This window comes from Prionailurus bengalensis, chromosome E4, assembly GCF_016509475.1.
Source record: "Prionailurus bengalensis isolate Pbe53 chromosome E4, Fcat_Pben_1.1_paternal_pri, whole genome shotgun sequence".
NCBI lineage: Eukaryota > Metazoa > Chordata > Mammalia > Carnivora > Felidae > Prionailurus > Prionailurus bengalensis.
In genome coordinates this window covers 10,774,981-10,801,337 of record NC_057360.1, presented here as the reverse complement: position 1 = coordinate 10,801,337, position 26,357 = coordinate 10,774,981, and the positions used below count along the sequence as shown (strand labels likewise).

At 51.6% G+C, this 26,357-nt stretch overlaps 1 protein-coding gene across 1 annotated transcript; it reads right to left on the bottom strand.

Moving 5' to 3' along the window:
* TBX19 (T-box transcription factor 19) lies at positions 1-26,357 on the bottom strand. The gene is made up of 8 exons (XM_043567672.1): positions 24,118-26,357; positions 15,578-15,842; positions 13,805-13,939; positions 10,738-10,799; positions 9,532-9,593; positions 6,589-6,777; positions 4,241-4,376; positions 1-1,283 (listed from the first exon to the last, which is right to left on the bottom strand). Exons 1-8 carry the CDS (start codon positions 24,318-24,320, stop codon positions 998-1,000), a joined length of 1,338 nt encoding a protein of 445 aa, XP_043423607.1. The 5' UTR covers positions 24,321-26,357; the 3' UTR covers positions 1-997.

Genomic DNA, 26,357 nt, shown 5'->3' with positions numbered 1-26,357 from the left:
TTGCATTCGGCCAGTGTTTATTGGGCACCTACTATAGGCAAGGCACCGGGGTACAAAGACGAGAAGGCTAGTCCTCACCCTCAAGGGGTTCACAGTCTAGGGGGAGAGAGACACATTCACAGGTGACAAAAACACAAGGCAGGATGGGGCGAGCTCCACAAAACGGAGGCAAAAACCAGCGGGGCAGGATCACTGGTGCCCAGGCACCTCAGGGGTATGATGTGGGCAGTGACGCCTCAGCCGGCCCCCCGGGGGGGAGGGGCGGGAGTCCCAGAGGCGGGACGGAACCAAGAAGGACAGCTGAGGCGCCGAGAAGGCACAGAGGTGGCAAAGTCCACGGAACGTTGAGACAACAGGCAGAACGTCGACCTCGACGGAAACGTAGGACGCTAATGGGGTCACGCAGGGAAGCTTGAGGCTCGACGGTCGATGGTGTCCTTCCGGCCGGGAGGTAGGACTTCGTGCTGTAGGCAACGGGGAGCCATGGACGGTTTCTGAGCAAGGGAAGGTCACGGTCTCATCTGCTCCATCCCAGGCACGGAGCTGTGAGTCAACCGTGACTAGCTCTCTGCGCGTTCACGTCACTCGGTGGCCTTACGCCCTCCCTTGGCCTCAGAGCAGACGCCCGGTGGCCACAGATGCTTCGCAGGGCGGCACAAGGCTGGAAAGCCTCAGGCCAGGTGAGCTCAGACAGAACAGGAAGTGGGGCCTTCTGGAACCATTATGGAAGTGAGGGGCAGGGCTGAGGGAGGTGCTCGGTGAGCTTTGGTTACCTAAGCGGGTCGCAGATGAGCTGCAGAGAGAAATGGGAGTGCAAAGAGACACCAGGGAGCCTCATCAGACTAAATCATCTCCCGTAAGCCACCCACCACCCCCCCCCCCCCCCGCTCACTGGGCGAGGCGACCCCGCAGTCTAACTTCCTGGGATCCGCAGGTGGGGTTTCTAAAAGCTCTACGCATAGAAGGTTCTCCGCCGACACCCTCCCTAGGATCCTGCCTAACCATCCAGTGAAGAGGGAGAATGGCGCCCTCCCCCGCCCGGGCCACCCCAGCCCGAGAAGGGATGCGAGGCCACCGCCGTCCAGGTGGACACGGCGATGCTGGTCAGCGAAGGCTCCCCCAGAACCTCCACGCCGGCCGAAGCGGGTGCCTGGGCAGAGAGGGGCGAAGTCACGGCCGGGCTCCCCAGGAGAAACGTCCCCGGGGAGCTGGCGTGCACGTCTGGGCCCGGCCCGGCGGGGCCCCCGCCGCTGTTACTGATGGTCCACAGGCACGGGTAGGGGCTGCAGAGACAGAGACACAGACGCTTGCTGAGGGCCCGGGCCTTGGGACCGAGCACCCGGCCACGGCTTTCCTTCCAGCTCTGACCCAGAGGGCCCAGCCTGTGAGCGAGACCCCTCCCTGGAAGAGAGGGGACGTGACGGACACAACGATCGGGACACCCGGGGTCGGAAAACCCGGGTTCGCGTCCCGGTCTGCCGCTTACTGCCCCCGAGACCCTGGTCCGGGCAATACCTCTGAGCCTCGGCTTCCTCACCTTCAAGATCTGGAGTGATGAGGATGCGCACGTTACAGACGCTATCACGAGGATTGGACAACGAGGATGCAAGGCCTCGCACGGGGCGCTCACCCAACGGTGGGCGTTATAACGAACTCCTCCATTGCTGGCTCCCAAACCCAACTGCTTGCTGGAATCACTTAGCAAGTTCTGACGCCTGGGTCCCGCCGCCAGCGAGCCTCAGGTTTTTACCAGTCTGGCGTGCCGCTTGGGGATCAGGACTTTTTAAAGCTTTCCGGTCAACAGTAACGCGCAGCAAATTTTGCGCCCGAGCGTAGATGAAATGACTGCGGTCGGGACAGGCCGGGTAAATGCCAGCGCCCTAAGCCTTCGGCCATCGCGATGTCCTGACATTTTAGAGCCTCTTTTATCGCCTGATACTGAGCTACGGGAGAACGGGCTCGCTGCGCAGTGACGGCACTGGACGCGTTCGCTGTTCTCCAGCAAAATCACGACGGGAGTCGGTAACGGGTTAAAGATGCTGCTGGGGAAACTAGAAACAGAAACGCCAGCCTGCACTCCGTGCCACGGTCCAGATACTATAGACCTGGCTGGGCCACACGAAACCTGCCAAAGCCCATGCTCTGGCTGTTTGCTTGTTGTCTATCTGTTAGCTCGCTCGGCCTGCTGTGATTTGGGGTCTGACCTCTCGAAGAGGTCTCTTCTACGGCATCGCCCGCGGCAGGGCCCCTTCCTGATGCCTCGTGGGCCAGTGGGAGAGCCAAGCACTTGGTGACACCACCTACTGGATGACCTTCAGGACGTCTTTAATGTGTCTGAGCTACGGTTTCTCCAACAGTAAACAGGGACTTTAACGGGAGCCTCGTGGATGTCGCTGAATACCGTAAACAACGAACAAAATATCTAGGACGGAACCTGCCACGTGATCGTTTACCATCTTCAAGGACTCGCTTTCTCACTTCCTGCCACCACAACCCGAACCCGTGCTTTTCCTTTAGGTAAGCCAGCCGCGTAGCGACCGACGGGAACAAAACGTGAGCCATAACCGCGCCAGGCTTCGTTTGCTAGCAGCCACACGTTTTAAAAAAGAAAAAAGAAGGAAAAAAATGCACTTATTGGTAATAATATCTTATGCAACCAAAAACGTGCAAAATATTATTTCAACATGCATTCAAGGTAAAAAAAAAAAAAAAGAAGAGTCGAGATGTTTAATTCTTTGTTTCCTGCCCAGTCTTCAGACTTCCGTGTACTCACAGTACACGTCCATGGGGACCTGCTGCATTTCAAGGGTTCAGTCTCCGCAGGCGACCGCTGGCTGCTGCAGGGGGTAGCCCAGCGCTAGACCCTGATCGCCACAGCCACATTAGTATCAAAACCATCAAGATCCTAGCAACCCCAGCAACACCCATGCAAGCTTGTTCAATGCAGAATCTCAGGCTCCAGCCCAGACCTGTTCATCAGACTGTGCATTTTTTTTAAAGTTCTTACTTATGTTGAGAGAGAGACTCGGTGAGCAGGGGAGGGGCAGAGAGAGGGGGAGATAGAGAGAATCCCAAGCCGGCTCCGCACTGTCGACACAGAGCCCGATGTGGGGCTCAGTCTCACGCACCGTGAGATCATGACCTGAGCCGAAATCAAGAGTCAGACGCTTAACCAACTGAGCCGCCCAGGCACCCAGATGGTGCATTTTGACGGCATCCCAGGTGATTTTTTTTTTAATGTTTACTTATTTTTGAGAGAGAGAGAGAGAGAGAGAGAGACAGAGTGCAAGCGGGAAAGGGCCAGAGAGAGAGGGAGACACGGAATCCAAAGCAGGCTCCAGGCTCTGAACTGTCAGCACAGAGCCCGACGCGGGGCCCGAACCCACAAACCAGGAGACCACGACCCGAGCAGAAGTCAGACACTTAACCGACCGAGCCCCCGCCTCCCAGGCGAGACTAACACCCATTCAAGTGTGAGCAGCCCTGCTGTAGACCAAAGCGCTACATTCCCCTAACATTTTCTAGACCAGCAAAATCACAAGTTATCAGACATCTCCCAAGACCCGCCTTTTCGTTTTGGGTCCCTTTTAGGACCCTCTCAAAACTCTGCCCACGGAACTGAACGCAACAGCGGACATTTACGTGGACCGCTCCTGCTTACGACGCATCTTAATGCGTGTTCTCCTTGTGAGCTCACCATAACCTACCGAGCCGTTCATATCATTTCCATCTTAGCGAGAAGAAAGCGGACGCTCGGTGAGGCTCAGGAAACCGCCTGAAGCCACGAAGCCCATACCAGGTAGAACCAGGACTAAAGCCAGCGTCCGTCAAACTCCAAGGTCCCTCCCTGTCCCTTTCCCCACACCGATCTCCAGAAGTTCGAACGACAGGCAGGTCTCTGGTGTGTGAGTTCCGCCTCGGGTCCGGCATGCTATACATTCTGCCCTGTTACCTGGATTGCGGGCCAGGCACCCACCGTCTGTTCCCCTGTTCGGATGGGTGGCTTAGGAGAACACCGACAATCCAGGGTCTCGGCATACAGTTGAGCAGCTGCTCTCCCCCTCCCTTCTCTCTGAAAGTGAAAAGCCCATCCTGTTTTCGTGTTCCCTTCCTCGTGGCTTAGGAGTCAGGACAATGGCTTAGGCCAAGGCACCCGAGGAAGAAGAATGACCTTGGGTCGCCAGTGCTAATGTCAAGACCTCGAGACCACCAATGAGCACGTTGCCGGCGTTGGTCTTACCTAGGCCCTGGATTGATCGGCCCGCTGGTGTGGGGTACAGACAGGATGCTGGCGTGGGGTGTGGAAGATAGGGAAGTCCAGCTGTCGGCTCCGGAGAAGACTTGCAGGTTATTGCTGGAGCTTTCTATCAAATTCACTTTGGGGAAATAAACAATAGTTCAGTCGATGGGGTGTGTAGAACACGCAACGATGGCGGCCAATGATATTATTCGAGGGCGAAACGTGGCCGTGGCTCGTGCCACAGGGGCCAATAGTTTGCTAGTGCTTTCCGAGGGAAACGGCAAAGAAGGAAGCCCTCAGGTATACGGAACGTCAACCACATGGCACGTTCCGGTCCTATTTTACTCGGCACAACAGCGACCTGTCCTCTCCCCTTTGTCCATGAGGCTCAGAGAGGAGAGGTGATCCGCGCTTCATGACACAGACCCGTCTGACTCATCACCACCCTCACGCCCCCTGAAGAACGGATCGTGTCAGCATCCCCTCAACACAGGCCGAAGGGCCCGCCAGTGCCCCAGACGAGATTTCTAAGGACCCACACCTTATTCTTCTCAGCAACCCCAAGTACATTTAAACACCTCAAGAACAGTGTCTTCTACGTCTTTGGCTCTCCGCGTGCACAAATGGTGTGCATAAATAAGAGAGAGGAGGGAGGCAGGCCGAGGAGAGCGAGGAAGAACATTCCAGTGCGCACACCTGGCTGACCCAGTCGCTCCTCGTCAGGATGGGGCACCTGCAACTTCTTCAGCCCCAGCTCTGTTTCCTCCACCTTTCCCTCCACGCTCTGTTCCAAATCCGTTCCCCGGACACCCTGGGTCCCCTCTCCCCCCCCACCCCGGGCCTTTGCTCACCCCACTCCTACCTCAGGGCCCTCCGCCTCTCCTGGGCCCCCTGCCTTCCGCCTTCCGCCTCTGCTCACCCCCACCTCTGTCCGCTTCTGTTCACCCTGCGAATCTCAACTTAACGGTTCACCCCTCCGGGGCAGTTACGGCCGCTCGCTTCCCTCCGTTCCCACAGCACCTGGGCTGAAGTGTGTTCTAGAATGTCTCTCAGACTGTAACGTGCAGGAGAATCACCTAGGGATCTCATTAAAATGTAGACTCGTCCAGAAGGAGCCCGAGAGTCTACCTTCCTAACAAGTTCCCAGGTGATGCTGTAGGTCCGAGGGCCACACAAGAGCTCTCACTGCCTGGTGTTACGATTCGGTATTCATGTATCCGCATGGGCCCGAGTTTCCTCAGGGAAGAAACTATCCCTTCATCACCTTCCTGTCCACTGTCTAGACGAGGGCCTGGCGGGTAACAGGGGCTCAGAAGCCGTGTTTTACGTGCTGACCGTGGGAAAGGACCGGGAAGCAGAGCGAGAACACTGCCCACTTTCTGGTGTCATTAAGCTACATTCTATTCCTTCCCGGAAGCAGCTCTCAAGGCTGCTGGGAGTGGCACACGAAGGGACACAGAGACAGGCAGCCGGTGACCCAGAAAGCCCTCTGCAGACAGAGCTCGGGGTGTGATCTTAACCCTCTCCTCTGACTCCCATGCCATGAATCTCACTTATTTCTTTAGACAACAACAACAAAAAATGTTTAATGTTTCCTCATCTTTATTTCGAATCAGAGAGACAGAGAGAGAGAGAGAGAGAGAGAGAGAGAATCCCCAGCAGCCTCCGCACCATCACCGCAGACCTCGAGCTCACGAATCGTGAGATCAGGACCTGAGCCAACATCAGGAACAACCCAGAGTCTGGGTCTTTAGGAAGACCCAGAGGTCTTCCTAAAAGCTCCCCAGTTCTGGGCCCCGCGTCCCCCGGACGTAATACAAGTGAAGAAAAGAGCCCCGCGGAGACGGTGAGCGGAGGCCCTTCACCCCCATGAGAAACCAGGAGACGGAGCGTCTTACGGAACAATTATAAAACACGAATAATGTTATAACTACATAACCAACTATTAGTATACAAAATAAAACATTAAAATGATAGGGCGCCTGGGTGGCCCAGTCGGTTAAGCGTCCGACTCCAGCTCGGGTCACGATCTCACGGGTCGCGGGTTCGAGCCCCGCGTCGGGCTCTGGGCTGCCAGCTCAGAGCCTGGAGCCTGCTTCGGACTCTCTGTCCCGCTCCCTCCCTGCCCCTCCCCTGCTCACGCTCTGTCTCTCTCTCTCTCTCTCTCTCTCTCTCTCTCAAAAATAAAGAAACATGAAAAGTTTTTTAAAAAACCATCACAATGATATTACCCAATACTATTACCTATATTCGGATGCTTCTTTTTACTACCCGCTGTGTACCCATTTTTCGGCACCACCGCCCCCCTTACCCACACCCCCAAGGGCCTAATTCGCAAAATCACACACCTGAGGGAGAATGGTTTCTATGCATGTAGGCAGAAGGATAGGGAGCCTGCCGGTGACCGCGGAGGCCGGGATAGTGCTCATAGCCATGGTGGGTGTGGGTTGCGGACAGAGGCAAGGGTGTCGCATACTGGTAACTGGCGTTTCCTGCTGCACACGCTCCGTCAGGATTGGAAAAGATCCAGCCTCCCACTAGAATAGACAAGAGGAAGACACAGAGACCGACTCTGAACTTCCACACCAAAAGGCAGCCGAGCAGCCAACGCACATACTGCGTCTCTGGGCGAACGACGCTGAACATCCGCCGGGGGTAGCGACGGGGACCGCGGCTGCCGCCACCCCCCTTCCACAGCAGCCCCGAAGCTGGCTTCTTTGGAGAAGGATGACAGTTCCTATCAAAGTTCCGAAAGCCTCTGGAGGAACGCTGGGCCCGAGCGACATAAAAGACCGTTTGAGTGAAAAGTTACAGAAATGCAAAAGTGAAGTTGCTTCTGACTTCACTGAATTAAATTAAAAGTCAGTCTGAGAAGCAATAACCTGTTGATGTTAGACGCATATGTAATGTCCAGCTTGGGGGGGGGGGGGATGTTTCATGTGGTTACACAGGCGTGAAGGCCTCTTTCTGCCCAGCGGGAAAGGTGTCTGTGGTTCTCACTCCAAGCAAGACGAGCCAGGATGGCTCACAGAAACTTGGTTTTGAATGGAAAACAAAAAACATGAAAGAAAGAAAAGGCATCGGAAGAAAGAAAGAGAGAAAGAAAGAGAGAGAGAGAGAGAGAGAGAGAGAGAGGAAGGAAGGAAGGAAGAAAAAAGAGAAAGAAAGAAAGAAAGAAAGAAAGAAAGAAAGAAAGAAAGAGGGGAGGGAGGAAGGAAGGAAGAAAAGAGAGAGAGAGAGAAAGAAAGAAAAGAAAGAAGGGAGAAAGAAAGAAAGAAAGAAAGAAAGAAAGAAAGGAGGAAGAAAGAAAGAGAAAAGAAGGAAGGAGGGAAGGAAGGAAGGAAGGGAAAGAAAGAAAGAAAGAAAGAAAGAAAGAAAGAAAGAAAGAAAGAAAGAAAGAAAGAAAAGAAAGAAGGGAGAAAGAAAGAAAGAAAAGAAAGAAGGGAGGGAGGGAGGAAGGAAGGAAGGAAGGAAGGAAGAAAAAAGAGAGAGAAAGAAAGAAAAGAAAGAAAGAAAGAAAGAAAGAAAAGAAAGAAGGGAGGGAGGGAGGAAGGAAGGAAGGAAGGAAGGAAGGAAGGAAGGAAGAAAAAAGAGAGAGAAAGAACGAAAGAAAAGAAAGAAGGGAGAAAGAAAGAAAGAAAGAAAGAAAGAAAGGAGGGAGGGAGGGAGGGAGGGAGGGAGGAAGGAAGGAAGGAAGAAAAAAGAGAGAGAAAGAACGAAAGAAAAAGAAGGGAGAAAGAAAGAAAGAAAGAAAGAAAGAAAGAAAGAAAGAAGGGAGGGAGGGAGGGAGGAAGGAAGGAAGGAAGGAAAAAGAGAGAGAGAGAAAGAAAGAAAAAAAGAAAAGAGAGAAGGGAGAAAGAAAGAAAGAAAGAAAGAAAGAAAGAAAGAAAGAAAGAAAAGAAAGAAGGGAGGGAGGGAGGAAGGAAGGAAGGAAGGAAGGAAGAAAAAAGAGAGAGAAAGAACGAAAGAAAAGAAAGAAGGGAGAAAGAAAGAAAGAAAGAAAGAAGGGAGGGAGGGAGGGAGGGAGGAAGGAAGGAAGGAAGGAAAAAGAGAGAGAGAAAGAAAGAAAAAAAGAAAAGAAAGAAGGGAGAAAGAAAGAAAGAAAGAAAGAAAGAGAAAGAAAGAAAAGAAAGAAGGGAGGAAGGAATAAAGGAAGGAAGGAAGGAAGAAAAAAGAGAGAGAAAGAAAGAAAAGAAGAAAGAAAGAAAGAAAGAAAGAAAGAAAGAAAGAAAGAAAGAAAGAAGGGAGGGAGGAAGGAAGAAAAAAGAAAGAAAGAAAGAGAGAGAGAGAGAGAGAAAAGGAAAAGAAAAGAAAAGAAAAGAAAAGAAAAGAAAAGAAAAGAAAAGAAAAGAAAAGTTTGTCTGATGCAGGTGTCCAGTGGGCAAAGCCAGGCATGTGGTCACCCTGAACTGGACTCCTGCCCCTTGGTTTGCCACATTAAGGGACACACCTGAAGAAGCTCGCTGAGAAGACGGTAACGTGTGAGCTTGGAAAAGATGCGATTCACAAGCAGGTACTATACACAAGGCTTGTTATTCCAGCTCCCTTTAAAAAGTGTTTTTCTGAGAGCTCCTCCCTTTGATGCACGATATTGCTGCTCCACAGTGCGCATGTGCAGAGGCGCAGGGGAACGAGCGAGTAGAGGGCCCCCCACCCCCAGCTGGACCCGAGCAAACCCCCACAATTCACATTAGAGCGTCTCCGACACCAGGGTTAACTTTCTGCTCTGACCTCACTCACCTGGGATTCTGCTGCAGCTTTAGGGGGCTTCCTCCCCTCCTCCCATGCCATCCAGACATGGGGAGGCCAGTGCCCTGTTAGGGACGCCCAGCCCCCAGTGGCATATCACTCACCTCGCCCTATGGCTTTCCTGTCAGCCTCCCCAGTCTCCCCCACATATGCAAGGGAAACGCTGCAGTGGTGACCAACACAAAAATGGGCAAACACTAAGAACAGGGGCAATCCAGGCCAGACTGACAAGGGTGTGGGGTGCAGAGTGGAGACGGAGGAGACAGTCCTGAGCCTCTGGGAGGTGAAAACTTGAGTCTGAGAAATCCATCACCCCATGCCTATCTCCTGCCTGAGTTTCAGTCCAGTCCCCCAGGAACACCAGTTCTCTCTGGGAATTCTGGAAAGGGCATACACATGTCTTGAGTGGAAGAAACAACCTGTGGAGTCTTGAAAGAAGCTTTGGAACACAACAGGTAGGGTCCGAGTGCAGTCTGGGTGGGGTGGCTCCAGTGTCCCCCCCCCGCCCCAGGCACGTCCCACCCACTGTGCACCCAACTCACAGTGAGAATAGGCCACGTGCTGGCTCTCAGAGACAGCTTCCGGGATGTCTTTTAGGTGATTCCTGAAAGAGAGGAAAGAACACCATGGCCATCCAGCGTATTCTGCAAGTCCTGCGGAAAGTCTACCCCATATTCTCTCTGCAAAGCACTTGATATCTTTCATCTCGAATCTCTCCCTCCCCTTCTTCCTCCAGGATACTTTATCTAATGTGCAATTCCTCTTTGAATTTCAAGTTCATGTGACTCCAGCTTGCCATATTTATAGCTATCCCTATTTAGTCTGATCTCACTGATGTGGGGTCACTGCTCCCGCCTGGCGAAATTCGAGCAATAGCAACAGCCAGGATTTGCGTAGGACTTCGGGGCACAAACACATCTGTGATATGCTAGAACCACCGACAATCCCGGGGGGGGAAATATTCCTATGCCAATTTTATAGATTTAAAAAGTGGACGTCAGAGAGGTTAAGTGACTTATGTAAGGTCACACAGCCAGGAAACGGCAAAGCTAGGACTCCAAGTCAGGACCGCATATTCAAAGTTCTGTTATCTCACACATCAGATTTTTTTTTTATTTTTTTAGGCCTTTGGTTTTCTGAAATTACATTAAATCAAATATTGACAGGACGGACAAAGTCCTTTGATAGAAGTCAATGATAAGCACTATTTTTTTTTTTTCTTTTTTTCCCTAGAATGGAAAGGAAAAACGCAAAGATGTACCTACAGCCACTGGCCTAAAGCGACCATTCACGATCCCAGAAGTCTCTGAACGTTCTTCTCTCAAAAGCTCTCTCCTTTATGAGCTACCTGTATGAATCACTCACCTCTCCTAGGCTCCATGCCGTTTAAAAAAAAAAAAAATGGAAACCATACTACTCAGAGATAATCGGAGGAGGGGAGGAGTGAATTATTAAAAATCTGAATCACTTAACTATGTTTTCTTAAACGTGCCTGTGCTACTTTCGAGAACTGTTAGTAAAACGGAGCTGACAAAACATTGCCAGTTATGAGGTTCCCCTGGAGCCCTGCTTAAGGGACAGATAATTAGGAACTTTGTTGAATTATGATGACTTTGTTGAAGATCGAATCGAATGGTGCAAACCTCTTTCTATCGAAGGGAGTGTGTGTCCTTTCAAGATCACCCTGTCATCAATCTCACATTTGCAGAAGCCAACCCGCAAGATTTCGCTGCAATTTCTCTACTCACCTCTCCTTGGCGTCCAAGAAGGCTTTGGCAAAAGGGTTGTACTTGATTTTGAGAGCTGTTATCTTGCGTTTACAAAGACAAGAAGCGTTAGTGACAGCGGAACACGTTACGAACAGACAGAACCCTGTATCTCCACCTGTGAATTCCTGTCCAATCGGAAGGATTCCCCCTCTCTTCCCTTTTCTCCCTGTCCGCGTTTCTTGGCTTCCTTCTGCACGAAATTACTAGCACACCGTTCCTGACAAAGGATGCTGTATTGTGGCTGCAGCGAAAAAGGCAAACGCAGCAAAAGCGAGCAAGGGAAGGACAAAATGAGAAAGGAGCAAAGCCTGATGTGCTAAACCTGCCATGTCCTCTTTTATTTATTCATCCTTTTTTTTTTTAATTGAACACCCCCCCCCCCTCCACCAAAACATCCCCGTGTCAGTTTTCTAGTCCCTGGGAACACAGTCGGAGTGATTCCCCCTCACCCAGAGAGTACGGCCCAATGTCACTCCATAAGTCTTCGGGGATCACTTACTCCTTGGGCCACGTTCATGTTCACACACACACAGATTCTCACTCCCACCCGCCTTCGCGCCAACCCGCTGGCCTTCGCGGGCGTCCTTTCTCTTCAGAGCCCCCGGACGTGCATATACGTGTATATGACGCATGTGTGCTCTCGTGACCTGAGTGTAAGTGATTTGAGGGCGGTGCCCACATCTGTGATGCCCATCACAGTAGTCCCAGCAGGTACTAAGACTCAACAAATATTTTGCTGAATGAATAAGCGTTGGAAAGAATGTTCGCTGCAGCAAGGGCCTCGGGGAAGGAAGAAAAGTGAAATAAAAGCACGCCTCTTTCTGGCCCCGGGAATGCGGAAGAGGGAGGAAAGCCACAGAGCCTGATGCGAGTGACCTGGTCTTTCTTCTGGCCTAAACCCCGGGAGGGGGGGGGGGGCGTGGGGAGAGAAAGGGGGGTGTTCGGGTGCATAGGGAGACCTAGCATGCACCCCCAGGTGCACGCTCCCCTCTCAAGGTGCATCTACACCCATTTGGCCGGAAAGTGTTGGCGGTAGAGGCAGGCTCTAAGGTGGGGTTTCCTGGGCTTGATTCCCAGGGGGGAAAATCAAGGTTGAAACACAGCATGAGGCTGGGGAGCTTGCTGGAGGGGTGGCCTTAGCCAGGCTGGTGGTCCAGAGGGGACTCTCTAGCACCCACCCAGCAGGCAGCCTGACTAAGGGAGCAGCTGGGAGTAAGCGGGCAGGGGCATCGCCGTGGAGACGGAAGCAGCTAGGGCTTAGTCCCCAACACCCCCTCCCCACTCTCTAGAGTCGCAAAAGCCACACCCTCCCCTCAAAGACCCAGACTCCACGATAGGGAGAGAAGCAGGGCAGGGAAGGCCGTCTAGAACACAAGCCTGTTTTAGCCTACGGTCAGCACCACCTGAGGGCCTGTTTAAATGATCTAATATTTAAATGATCTAATATTCAACTGCTTGGAGGCACTCGGCCAAGAGGCCAGACGACTTACAGAAACGAAATTACGTTTTCTCTGCACGTCTGTGATGGGAGTTAGACCTACAATTCACTTTCACCTCGAGGCACTAAGGTAGCCGTTTCCAAATCTGAACGCTCATCATCAGAATCCTTTAGGGAGACTTTAAAAACTACAGATTCGGGGCACCAACCCTGGAGATTCTGACTCCATCGGCTGGGCAGGGGTCGGGGAGGGGGGAGCTCCAAATCTTTTAAAGCTTCCAAATAAAGATCTACAGCTTAAAGCAGCAATAAGATACTTTGGGGTTGTTCTGTTTTGTTTTGTTTCACCTATCAGGTTATCAAAACTGAAAAGGGCTGATCATCACCCGTGTCGGGAACCGGGGGAGGGTTGCAGAGGCGTGGGCTCTCTGGGGGAGGTAATTGGGTGATGTCCCACGATTCTCAACCCACCCCCTCCTTGACAGAGAATTCCATTTCTAGATGTTCATCCACACAAGCAAACAGCGGGGGCGGAGGTACCGGGATATTCTTTGCAGCATCACGGGTCAGAGCAAACAAAACACCTGTAAACAACCTAATAGCCACCCTGGGGAGCTGATTGCCCGAAAGACCATATATCCTCGGCAGGCACTTCAGAAAAAGAGATATGCCTGAACCTACTCACATAGAAAGATATCCATAATATACGGCTAAATGGGAAATAAAAAGAAATTTTCAGACCAATATTGTACTTCATTAGCCAACTTATGTAAGTCTGTATTCTCATATATATTTATATATACAGAGAATACGTGGGGGGGGGGGGGAAGACACACACTTTAAGCTGTTATTTGTGGCGGCCTTGGGGAGTTGGATTCAAAAGACAGGAGGGAAAGAATACATTTTTACCTTTTGTTTGTAATTTTCACTGAACGTAGTTCTGCACTATGTATTTATTGTGGGAAGTTTCTGTAATGAACCTGTATTACTTAAAAAAAGTGTTCGTTTTTTTTTAAGTTTAGTCAGAAAGGATCTAACCCGCCCCCAGCCCCTCCGATGACACACAGACCTGGAAAGCCCTAGAAGGTGCACCCGGACCCAAACGTCCTGCGCCCAAACTAATCCACAGAGGCCAGGTTCTGCCTCCTCGGCTCAAAGCGCCAGCGGCTCCCGTGGGGCAGGAAAGACCTCAGTGTGCTCAGCACGAGCCAACAGGACAGGGAGCCTAAGCCAAGCCGGAGGCGGGTGTGCAGGGATCGGCTCTCACAGACCCGCTCCTGGAGCAGGAGACCACCCGGCTCTGAGCACCAGCTCTGGGCCGAGCGCCCACCGGGCCCGGAACACAAAGACTCCTGGGTCTGTTGGTTTTAACGCAGTGCACAACCGTGCACCAGGAGAGCAAGGATGGCAGGCCTTTGGCCAACAGGCAAGAGGGAGTGGAGAGTGGCTTCCTCCTGCTTAACTTCATCTCCGCTGGGGTGTTCCGGACTCTAGCTCTGCTAGATTCACCGGTGAATCCCAGAAACCCACCTGTCACCCACGCTTGGTCCCCATCCCCCACCTCCTTCCAGGGGACAGCCGCCCAGGCACGCGCCTGTGCACACTCACCTCCTCGTTCTGATAGGCGGTCACGGCTATGAACTGGGTTTCTGGGAAGGAGCAGTTCATCACCATTCGATGGGCACCTCCGACGCGCACTATGTGAACCTGAGGTTCGTATTTATGCAGAGAATTCAACATTATCTGTTGAGGTGGGAGAGGAAGAGAAGGAGAAGCCATGCAGAGCCTGGTGTAGCACAGGCACGAGGGACCCCTTTGGTTGGTCCCAGGCTGGGCACCCAAGCCCGGTCAGGGCCACACATTTCGAATCCGGGTCACCGGAGCTGCCACCACACGATTCCCTTGTCTGAGAACTGAATGGCGGGGGGGGGGGGGGGGGGGGGGTAGTTATTCAGAAGCTCCCAGGGAGCATGAAATGAGAGCTTATGCTAGGATTGCCAGAAAGTTCTAAAGCGTTCAGTTCTCTGCCAACATCATGCCTTCCTTTTCTCTCTCTCTCGCTCTCTCCCTATTTTCAGAACAACAATGTGGATTTCGATCCATTAAAACATACTGTTTTTCTCCACATGAGGAATCCTGACATCTCAAAATGCTGACGTGGCTGCCTTTTGCGAGCGACTAGCTAAAGAGTAAGGATGTCTGACGTCTGACGGTTACCTAGCACCCACTCTGCGATTCACACAGAAGCCTTCTTAAAAGGTTTAAGTCGTGGGGGCGCCTGGGCGGCTCAGTCGGTTAACCTTCTGACTCACGTTTTTTGGGCTCGGGTCATGATCTCAGGGTTCGTGAGTTCGAGCCCCACTGCGCTGACAGTGCAGAGCCTGTGTGAGATTCTTTCTTCCTTTCTCTCTCTCTCTCTGCCTCTCTCTCAAAATAAACAAAGTTAAAAGAAAAAGAAAGAATAAGTCTTCGGTTGTGACATGTGGGAGGCAAGAACAGCTCGCTTTTCAATTTCCTGTTTTAATAAAGAACTGGAACCTTCTGACTATTGCCCAGGCTTGGGTGGGTCACCTCCTCCTCCGAAAACGTCAACTCCCGTGTCCCGGCTGGTTAAACATGGGGATCAGAGGAGGCCACAGAGATGGAGGGCTGAGAGGCCGACAACAGGAAATAGGGGCGAGGGCCTCGCCTCCCAGCTCCGGCTCTGAACAGCCTACAGAGTTCCCCCACGCTGCCCCCCCCAAACGGTCTACATTTTATAACATAAATCACAACCTTACACATTACGCTAGTATCTGCCATCCTGCCAGAGAAAACAAAGGAGGAAAAAGCCCCAAATTCGTGTTTACTCTAATTGGAGACCTTAAATAAAACCTTCCTTCTTTAAGGTGTGTTTGTTGTTCTGAAAACCCAAAGCGGATTCAATATTCTATTGACAATTATCATCATGCCCGAGCGGAGGTAGCAATTATTTCATTTGGGAGCCGCTTTTTATTAAGGCATTTGTCTATTGCCAACATGCCACTTACACCAAAACAGAGGGGAGAGAACAACAAAACCCTGGTGCCCACAACCATCTCCTTCTCCGGGGGGCTGGGTAAAAAGCCCCACACAAGACAAAACTCTGAAAGGGCCCTCGATGATTAAGTAAACTACCGCGCTCTCTCCCTCTCTCTTAACATCAGGAAGTCCATTAAAAACCGAAAGCACCAATTAAGAGCTGTTTATTCCTGTTCACATTTGGACTCCGGGGAATAATTGGCTTCCATGGGAGAAGAGGCCGGTGAGGACCCCTCTAATTGCCTAAATGCACCCTTGATATTTCTTGATTGGTGGTGTGGGGCGGTCGGGGGGCCAGGCGATCAGGCGACCCGATCTTACCTGCCCTCCTCCATTGAGCTTGTTTGTCAGTTTCACTTTGCTGAAGGAGATGGGAGCTTTCATCCAGTGGGCCCCAAAGTTGGGGGAGTCCGGGTGGATGTAGACGCAGCTGTGGCTGGAGACCTCTGGCTTGCCCGCGGGCACCCATTCCCCGTTGACATACTTCCAGCGGTGACTGTCCGTTGGGACGAAGTCCAGCAGGAGGGAGTACATGGCATTGGGGTCCAGGCCCGTGACACTGATCTTGAGGACGGGGAACATCCGTCTAAAAGAAGAGGCAGAAACTGAGTCACAGGGGGGATGGCGGCGGGTTCGGGCCACCCTTCGCCTGGTCCGGCCGTCTCTCCGCTGCGCGGAGACCTTCCGTGGAGAGCCTCGGGGTACAGAGAGTGCCCCAGGACAGCAGCCCCCCATTCCAGAGCCTTTTTTTTTTACAAATGCATTTTAGACTGGGGTTTTAGGGGCACGCCTGGGGAGCTCAGTTCAGTGTCGGACTCTCGATTTTGGCTCAGGTTACGTGATATCGAACCCCGTGTTGGGCTCTATGCTAACAACGGGGAGCCTACTTGGGATTCTCTCTCTCCCTCTCTCTCTGCCCCTCCCCCCGTGCATTCTCGCTCTCAAAATAAATAGAGTTAAATATGTCTATATCTGTATAGATATATGGGTTTTACTGAAAACCACTGTGCTCCGTTTTAAAGTCTGAAAACCATTAATCTAGTCATTTGACAGAGGACCCTGAAGCCCAAAGCATATCATCACGTGCCACGTTCTCACGGAGTCCTTTCTTCAATGACTTCCTCCGGGCACACATCAGTTCTTCCATTAAGGCCACAAACCAGTCCTTCCCCTGTCACAGAGAACACTAGCTCTGAATGACAGCAATAGCATTGAACGGCGAAAATTGGTTTCATGGTAAAAAAATAAGTGAGGGAACGCTTGGCTCTACAGAGAAGTTCCTTCCCTGCGTGACTTCTCAGAGCCTTTAACATACGAATGTGCACGATAAACCTCCGAGCAGATGAGGACTGTGCACACACGGAACTTATAGGACAGCGGGACCATCCTTTCACTGAGCATTTTGTGCGAATTTGTGTTCAAGGGATGTACTCGGAGACGCACCGATCTGGAGTCCTTGGTCATTCTTCCACCCTCTAGAACGGTGCCAGCAAATGTGCCCTCACATGTGTGGAGAGGCTACCTCGCTTGGCTTCTCCCTCTCTCTGGTTTGTTTTTCCTTCACCGAATGTCCTAAGTCGCTCTAATCTATCCTCAAAAGACCTGGTTTCCGGACATGCCCCCTCCACCACCTGATGGCCCCGGACGTCATCGTATTGTGAACACGTCTTTTGAAATCCCAATCTCCACATTGAGAAGCTAATAACCGAGAGTCTGGACACTTGCTACCCAAAGCGGTCCCCGACCCAGCAGCACCAGGATCACCTGGAAGCTCGTCAGAAACGCGGAACCTCCGACCTCACTCCAGAGCCACTTTTCCCAAAGCCCCGGGTGCGTCACAGGAACATTGAAGCTGAAGCGGTACTTAGCTTCAAAGCATCTTTGGCTTTGAAGACAACAACGAAGGAAGGGCACCTGGCTGGCCCAGTCAGTTAAGCGTCTGACTCTTAATTTCGGCCCAGGTCATGATCTCACGGTTTGTGAGTTCGAGCCCCGCATCGGGCCCTGCTTGGGATTCTTTCTCTCTCTCTCTCTCTCTTTGCCCCTCCCCCACTCTCTCTCTCTCTCTCTCTCTCAATAAATAAATAAACTTTAAAAGAAAAGAAAAGGGACCTGACAGGCAGATGGCAAGGGACGGACCCAGAGACGGACTCAAGCCGTGCAGGCTCCCTGTCTCTCCTGCGCTGAAATTACGAGGGCTTCCTGAGCAATCTGGACATAGATCAGAATTATCTTCCCTCGGCATTTCCTTTCCTGGCTCCTCTTTCAACTTGGTCTTCCAGCTGGTGGTGGTGGGGTGTGCTTTCAGACCCCTGCCTCAGAGACCAGTTCCCGTCTCCTCACGGCGGAACACAGAGCCTGGTTCGTGTCTCTGGTCCGGGACTCGGTAAGGATTCGGCAGTCCCTCCGAGAGGCCGGACGGAAGAGCGATCTTGGTTCCGTCTCCCGGCCTTCCTGAAGTTGTTCTCCAAGCACACTCACCCCAGCCTTGTCCACGGGAGGCAAGAACTCCACGAGCTAATTCACCAAAGTGCTCATTCTAAGGCCTGGCGTCTAGTGAGTGCTTTGCAAGCGTCGGATGTTCTGTCATTACGTCCAAGCCCTTCAGCTGGCCCAGCTCTGCTTCTGTTCCAGAATCCTGCCCCGGGGCAGTGACTTTGGAAGTTGGAAACGAGGGACACCAGCTCCACCTCCCTTCTGCCTGGCTGACAGGTGCCAGTTCCCTCCGCCTTTCTCTCTGGAGAGAAGAAGTCTGGGCAGAACAGAGGAGTGACTGCTGACGGCTTTGGGTTCCTTTTTAGGGGTGAGAACAATGTTCTGGAATTTGATAGCAGTGATGGCTGACTATTCTAAAAACTATTGAATTGTGGGGCGCCTGGGTGGCGCAGTTGGTTAAGCGTCCGGCTTCAGCCAGGTCACGATCTCGCGGTCCGTGAGTTCGAGCCCCGCGTCGGGCTCTGGGCTGATGGCTCAGAGCCTGGAGCCTGTTTCCGATTCTGTGTCTCCCTCTCTCTCTGGCCCTCCCTGTTCATGCTCTGTCTCTCTCTGTCCCAAAAATAAATAAACGTTGAAAAAAAAATTAAAAAAAAAAACTATTGAATTGTATACTCTACAAAGGATGAATTCGATAGCATAGGAATTCTTTTTCCAAAACAAAACAAAAAAAAGAGCAAACTAATAACTTACACCACCACAGTTTTTATTCTCCAGCAGGATCACAGTTATTTGCCCAGAGACCCTGGCCTTGGCATCACGAGTGGGAAATGCTAAAGGTTTCCTCCTTCCCCCGGCTCCCAGCAGAACTGTTTCTCCCTTCCCTCTGTCTTGGCGGGCACAAGGAGACAAAATCTAAATAGGAGGTTATGACAAGTATGTGAGTTAAAAGAAGTTTCTAGGAAAAAATGCATCAAGATGATGCACCTCGAATCCAGATCCTGCCCGAACACGGCGTTACTCACCTGTCTCTCCTCTCCATTAATGATGAGACTTCATGATAAGGGAAATGAGGATTCTCCCCTCGGGAGGCTCCCTGTGTCATCTAAATTCTTCCATTTGCACATTTTTTCTTTTTTTTTAATGTTTTATTTATATTTTTGAGAGAGAGAGCATGAGAGGAGGAGGGGCAGAGAGAGGGGGAGACCGAATCCAAAGCAAGCTCCAGGTTCTGAGCTGTCGGCACAGAGCCCAACACGGGGCACGAACCCATGAACTGTGATATCATGACCTGAGCCGAAGTGGGCTGCTTAACCGACTGAGCCACCCGGGAGCCCCCCCATTTTGCTTTTTCTCCGACAGAAGGACTTCATCTATTCTCTTCTCTCATATCAGACTGAACTATTCCCTTTCGCAATATATTTTAATGTTTTCCGTTATTTTAATAACCCTGGCCACGTACAGAAAACGAAGCCCCGGGGCACCTGGGTGGCTCAGTTGGTTAAGCGTCTAACTCTTGGTTTCAACTCAGGCCACGATCTCGTGGTTTGTGAGCTTGAGCCCCGTGTCAGGCTCTGTGCTGCTGGTACAGAGCCTGCTTGGGCTTCTGTCTCTCTCTGCCCCTCCCGTGCTCACGGTTTGTCTCTCTCTCAAAATAAATGAACAAGAAAGAAAGAAAGAAAGAAAGAAAGAGCAGAAACCTCCTGAAAGCACAAATGTCATTTGCAAACAATCACAAAAGTGGGCATCAGAAATGATCGTAGGGGTCAGATTGGGTCACTTTGACAGCCAGGAGCCTGGCTTGTTTGCACGACGTACACAGAGAAGAGATGGTCTGGTTCCCGGTCCTTTGCTTTCTCTGAAATGCTGAAGTTTGGGTTTGGGTTTGGGTTTTTCAAGAAAACTCAGGAATTAAATGTGGATCACTGTCGTTTCACACACAAAGTTAGAAAGCACCGGAAGTTTTCTCAGTAAGGATACGCGGCACGTGTGAAAGCAATAAACAGAAAAGAAAGCTCACGTAACATATCTTCTCACGCTGAAGCGCGAGGAAGGACCCGGCTGCTCCAGCACGTGGCCGGGCTGTTCTCTCCATGGTGTGATCGTATAACTCTGCCTTAAGATTTACGAGATGACTTAACGAGAGACAGTTTTGCCAGCGACAGCAGCTAAACACGGCATTTTACGGCACCCGGGACTTAACGTATGTGGGTGTCACTCACGTCTCATTTTGCCCCACTGCCTCCTCCTCTGGTACGTTCACCGCACCTTTTCTCTCTCCTTTTCTTTTCCTAAATTGAAGTATAGTTTATGCCCATAACACTAGTTTCAGGCGCACAACATAGTGTCGTTCCTTTTATTATTTTTTTTTTTTAATGTTTTCTTTAGTTTTTGAGAGAGAGACAGACAGAGGGTGAGCAGGGGAGGGGCAGAGAGAGAGAGGGAGACACAGAATCCGAAGCAGGCTCCAGGCTCCCAGCTGTCAGCACAGAGCCCGAAGCGCGGCTCGATCCCACCCCACGCACCGCGAGATCATGACCTGAGCTGAAGTCGGACGCTTAACTGACTGAGCCACCCAGGCGCCCAGGATGAACTGCACTTCTAATCTGGTTGATTTTCCTCCTTCTGTTTCCAAGGTATGGCTCACCACAGAGGAGCCCCAGAGTTGGTGAGGAGCTGAGAAATATGTAAGTCGGTCCCTAATTCGGGAGTTGGGGGGGGGAAGGAGAGAGACAGAAAGAAGGGGGAAGACGGGGAGAAAGACAGAGGGAAGGAGGGAGAGGGAGAGAGGGAGGGAGGGAGAGAGAGACAGAGAGAGAGAGGAATAGAGAAGCAAATGCAGCAGGGTGAGAAAGCATTCCCCAAAACCATGCTTGAGGGACCACAGGTGGTTGGGCCTTGCCCGTGAACTCTGCTTTGCTAGGAGGTCGGTTCCTCCCTCTGTCTTCTCCTAACGGATCTTGAGAGCCAGTGCTGCGAAGGAGGCTACGAGGAGTGACGTTGGCAGGATGACAGGGGGCAGCTGTTGGAGGTGGGGAACAGCAGAGATGGTTAAAGGTAACATTCACCTTCCGCTGTCACCGCAGAACTATGATATTCGTCAACTACCCGTCAGGATGTGTGTGTGTGCGCGCGCGCGCGTCGAGGCTTGTGCGACGGTAAGCAGCCTTAAGAGCAGCAGAAGGAACCTGGTTAGCAGAAGGCAGCTGGCACCAATACCCACGATCCCCACGAACCCTAACTGTGAACTTTGGGGGGAAATGGTGTGTGAGCTACGGGGCAGGGAAGTGGCTTCGCCTGATGCACAGCCTCCGTTCCCCCCCCCCCTCGCACGGTCAGCTCGCTGCCCTTAATCACGGGCAAATTCAACTTAATGATTCCCCACGCTTGTTTGTTTATAACACACGGGCACACCAATTACGTCTGAAATGCTTCCAGTTTCTGAAAACGTGTGCAAGGCAAACCGAATCAGAACTGAGTCGAAATGATTTGACTGCGTGGAAATACATGGGAAACACGGCCTTTTCCACTCAGGTGAAGACAGTATAGTAAAGACAATAAGAGGCGCAGGCGATTTCATATATTTGCCTCGGAAGCCTGGAATAAGGGTTCTGTTGTCGTTGTTGTTGTTGTTGTTGTTGTTGTCGTCGTCTCCGACCTAAAATTGAAGTTCCTGTCTCCAAGGATTGAGATGAAAGAGAATACTCGTCAAGCTGCACACCCTACGGATGATTCAAATGAGCTCTAGGGGGATGTTATAACTGTTGCTGTTGTAGCTGAAAGACGACTGAAGAGGGAAAACTGAAAGTTGTATTTAGAAAGGGGGAAGGGGGAAGGGAGGAGGGGAAGAAAAGGAAGGACAGGGAGTGAGGCAGGAGAGACGGAGGGAGGAATGAAACCCATCAGGGTCCCGGTTTCTGGGGATAATCCAGGGGGACGTCCTTTCTTTTTTTTTTTTTTTTTTTTTTTAATTTTTTTTTTTCAACGTTTATTTATTTTTGGGACAGAAAGAGACAGAGCATGAACGGGGGAGGGGCAGAGAGAGAGGGAGACACAGAATCGGAAACAGGCTCCAGGCTCCGAGCCATCAGCCCAGAGCCCGACGCGGGGCTCGAACCCACGGACCGCGGGATCGTGACCTGGCTGCAGTCGGATGCTTAACCGACTGCGCCACCCAGGCGCCCCTTTTTTTTTTTTTTTTTTTTTTTTAAAGGGACGTCCTTTCTTTACTACCTCTGATCAATGTCAGAGAGAAGCCTCCTCTGTGTGTGTGTGTGTGTGTGTGTGTGTGCGCGCGCACACACACACACACACACACATACACACACACATATATATATACTGAATTCTTTCATCAGCCCACCCTATGTTATTTCAAAATTTGCTATTAACACAGAACAAGGAGACATCAAGTGGACAGGAGCTATCTGATTACCCCACTGAAGCTTCTAGACCCCCAAAAGTCTGCCCACGGAGGCAGGCGGGTTATGTGGAATGGAAAGGGCTACAGCTGGGTGTTAAATACCAGAAACAGTCTTCCGCACAGAGAAGGGCCACGGGGGCATGTGCCCCGGGCTCAGGAGTTGGTCTGGAAGCAGGGATGAAGCATCTGGAGATAGCGGGTCTGCAGGCAGAGGCCGGGGGTACAGAGGAGATACGCAGGGACAGACGGTTAAGGGAAGACAAGGGGACAGGAGCAAAAACGATCTTTTGGTATCGAGAATGTTAAGATGTGGCTAACAATCTTGGGGCGCCTGGGTGGCTCAGTCGGTTGAGCGTCCGGCTTCGGCTCAGGTCATGATCTCACGGTCCGTGAGTTCAAGCCCCGCGTCGGGCTCTGTGCTGACCGCTCAGAGCCTGGAGCCTGTTTCAGATTCTGTGTCTCCCTCTCTCTCTGACCCTCCCCCGTTCATGCTCTGTCTCTCTCTGTCTCAAAAATGAATAAAACGTTAAAAAAAAAAAAAAAGATGTGGCTAACAATCTAACCTGTGAAAATATGAGATAGGCCACGCTCACTCACGATCCACCGTGTCAATTTCTTAGACGTGTGTCTTCCCTTCTTTATCTGAAGTATAAGGAGAACGGTCTCCTGGAAGAATCTCGATCCCAAGGGGTTCGGAGACCTTTAAGAGAACCTGAGAAATGACTCCGTTCACTGGAGGAAGGGAAATGACAGCAGGACCTCCACAGATAAGACGAACCGAGTTGGCTGGCATGAGACTTTTCTACGAAGGCTATTTTTTCACATAGCTAACATTAAAGGACTTTAAACTTGGGAAGATTTTCCGATGTTACATATGCAGAAAAAGTATTTAGGTGAACAGAGGCCCGTGGAGGCCATTCCCAAATTGCAAGATTACGGGGCACCCGCGTGGCAGTGTCGTAATTCTCCCAGGTAGACAAGGAATGGTGCATTTCATTCAAAAAGAGGAAAGCAAGACATCAGGGACGGAGGCATTTTGCACGAGGGCAGAAGCCTGCCAGAGGTCCTGCTGGCCCCAACTTTTCTCTCCTACCAGCATTTCTCCGAAGGGCCACAATTGGAGCTCTGCTGAAACTGAGCATACCGAAAACGCTTTCTGACTTTTGTACTCGTTGACCTTGTGAACCAAGGGTTCTGTGAGCATCGTCTGACTCTCGGGAGCCAGTCTGGCCAAGCTGGGAGCAGAGAGATTTTCTTTCAAAATATTTGCATCTCCTGTGCTTAAGTGAAACCTCCCACTATTACCCTGACAGCCACTTAGCAGGGCTGGATTTAATAGAATCCAAGAAATGCCACCGGAGATCGGTTTCTGTTAATCTCTCATTTGTGGCGATGGGGAAAAAGCGGGTCTCTTCTCTTTTCTCAGACAGTATGTTATGGCTTCAGCAACTATTCCTGCGTTGGTTCTCCTGTCACCACAAACATACACAATCTCAGAGGAACCCTCACCACAAACACACACGAGGAAGCAGATGTCGCGACAGGCAGTGAGATGAAATTTGCCCTTTGGCGCCCGATCTTCAGCTAAGTCCACAATTCCCTGGCAAGTTTGCTACCCTTAAGAGGAAACATCCGGCTTCCAAATAAAGTTGACTTTCACCTTATCCGAACGACGGTGGAGCTCAGGTCGGCTCCAAGGTACGCAGTCAGTCAAAACATAGTATCACCTCCCGACTAACTTCCCTAAGGCCCCCACTTATGGTAATTTCCCAGGATTTCTCCATGGAGAATGCATGCAAGGTGACTTCATCCTCCGCTTCTCTGACCTCGGGAAATTAATCAAACTGGCTGGGGGAAAGCCGTCTGAGATTGTTCTTCTCGTGAGCATTTTCATCCGACTCGGCTGCCTCTGAGTGAAGAGCGGCAGCCTCTTCCATTTTCGGGGGGTCTCACCTCCCTCGCCAAGCCCCCCCCGCAGCCCAGGCCGGGCCGCAGATCCACTCACCTGCCATTCTTGGTCACGATCATTTCGTTAGTGACTTCCTTGAATCTCTGCCAGAGAGGCGCGTCCTCCAGGATGATCTGAAGCTGCTTCTCCGTAGGGTCACCTTTTTCCCTCCCTGCCTGAAGCTCACTTTCTACCACGTTGAGCAGCCGAGAAACAGTGCCATCACTGGTCTTCTGGGCGCCCAGCTTGCTCATGGCCATAGGCCCCTCTCAAACTTGGCCGCGGAGCGTCGTGACCTACCTCGAGCCTGCTTCCAGCTCCTTCCTCCTCTCACTGCCTGCTTTTCAAACCCAGCCCGGCAATGCCTGGGGAGCTGGGGAGAAGGTGCTTTGGCTCTCGCCTAAGCTCCTAGCATGACACCCCTTAAGGTCTCCAAATTATACCACCAACCTGTTAAGCTTCAGTGGGGAGGGGGAGGGGGAGGGCGGGGAGAGGTAGGAAGAAAAAGCCCTCTCTTAATTACTCATTGGATCGGGTGGGAGAGAGCCTGGCTTTCCCATTGGCTGCTGTGCATAGAATAGACATTTAAGAAGAGTACTCCATCCAAATTATCAGGCTTTTATCTTGTTGTACCTGAAGAGGTCTAATCACTGTTTTGAGGACCATTTTCCCATTAATTAAAACTGTTCCAGGCCCAGACTGCAACAATCAGGCAAATCATGTTTGTGTATAAATCGTGGCATGTGGTACCTATAGGAAAAGAGCTCCTGGGGAGAATCGCCAAACTTGAGGCCAAAGCAGGCTGTCCTGCCACAGTCAGGAACCCAAATCCCTCCGATATCTACCAGCCCCGGATGGAACAGCAAACACGAAAGGCCAAAGGCACCACGCCAGGGAATATGGCAGCCGTACCCAAGAGTGAGTGAAGATGTTCTGTGTGCCACCCACTCAATGGTCAGAGATCCAGAGGAAGGGGAAAGAGCCAGGGCCCCCTTCCTCCCGGAGCACCCCCTACTGCTCCTCTCCCTCCTCCGGGACCCTGTGCACACACAGGACCCCAGCACCTCCCGCAATCAGATCTCCAAACCTCGTCCTTCCTCCCTAGAAGTCAAAGCCCCAGTTTTGCTGAGTCGAGCCCCCGCCAGAGGGAGGAAAAAAAACTCACTCAGCATCATATTACTCTCTCCAAGGAAGCACCGCCCTCAGTGAGTGAAAATAAGCTGTTGACATTACTAGGCAGAGCAACTTGGACCCAGAAGGATCCAGAAGGATCCAGAAGGGCTCCACAAGGGCTCTCGGGCTTTCCTCTTAGACGGCCCATGACCTATCTGGCATTCTGGGGTGAAGCCCCATTTTCCCTGGGAAGAGACCGCCAATAGATGCTTCTTTTACCCATGACACACAGTACCAGCCGGGGAGGCGGGGGCGAGGACAGAGCTGGCCAGGGGTTGATCCCGGGGGTTAGGAGTTTCTCTCTCATTACAACCCAAAGAGGATTAAAGGGAAAATAAAAGCAAAAAAAGAGAAGAGAAAGTCAGGGTAAAGATGATACTTAAAACGCATTCGGTGCCTAGTAAGTGCCAAATACTGGTGACACGTCACATCCAGCGACAAATGAGGCCGAGTAGCCTGCGCCTTCGTGGAATTAACAACCTGATGCGGAAAATGAATAATGCTCAGCGGTGACGAGTCTATGCAGACTGCGTAACGGGTGGGGTAGTGGCACCCAGCAAGGCGGGAAGATCCTAACTAGAGAGGGTTGTGTGGAAAACCTCGGAGGAGCAGACAGTCTTGCCGAAACCAACGAGACGCCAAGGACACAGTCGGGGAAGAGTCGGGGAAGAGTTCCAGGCAGAGGAACCCCAAGCAGTTCCGGGCACGGGTGGGCCAATCCAAGAACTGTGGGAGGCGGGGCCGGAAGGGGGCTGCAGAGAGAGTAGAGTAAGATTTGCTCGAGAGAGGGCTCGTAAACTATGGCAAGGAACCGGATGGTATCCAACGTGAGACAGGAAACCCGCGGACAGAATGAAGCAGGAAGGCAGCATGATTTGCTTTGTACTTTTCAAAGTCTGATTTGTCCCGAACAGACCAGTCAAAGGCAAGGGTTGAAGTAAAGAGATTAGGAGGCTGTTAACAGCGGTTCGGGCAAGAGGCGGTCGTGGCTCAGCCTGAGTGGCGGCAGTGGCCGCAAAGATGTGAACGGACTCCAGATACATCTTAGAAGCAGATATGACAGGGGCGCCGGGGTGGCTCAGTCGGTTAAGCGTCTGACTTCGGCTCAGGTCACGATCTCGCGG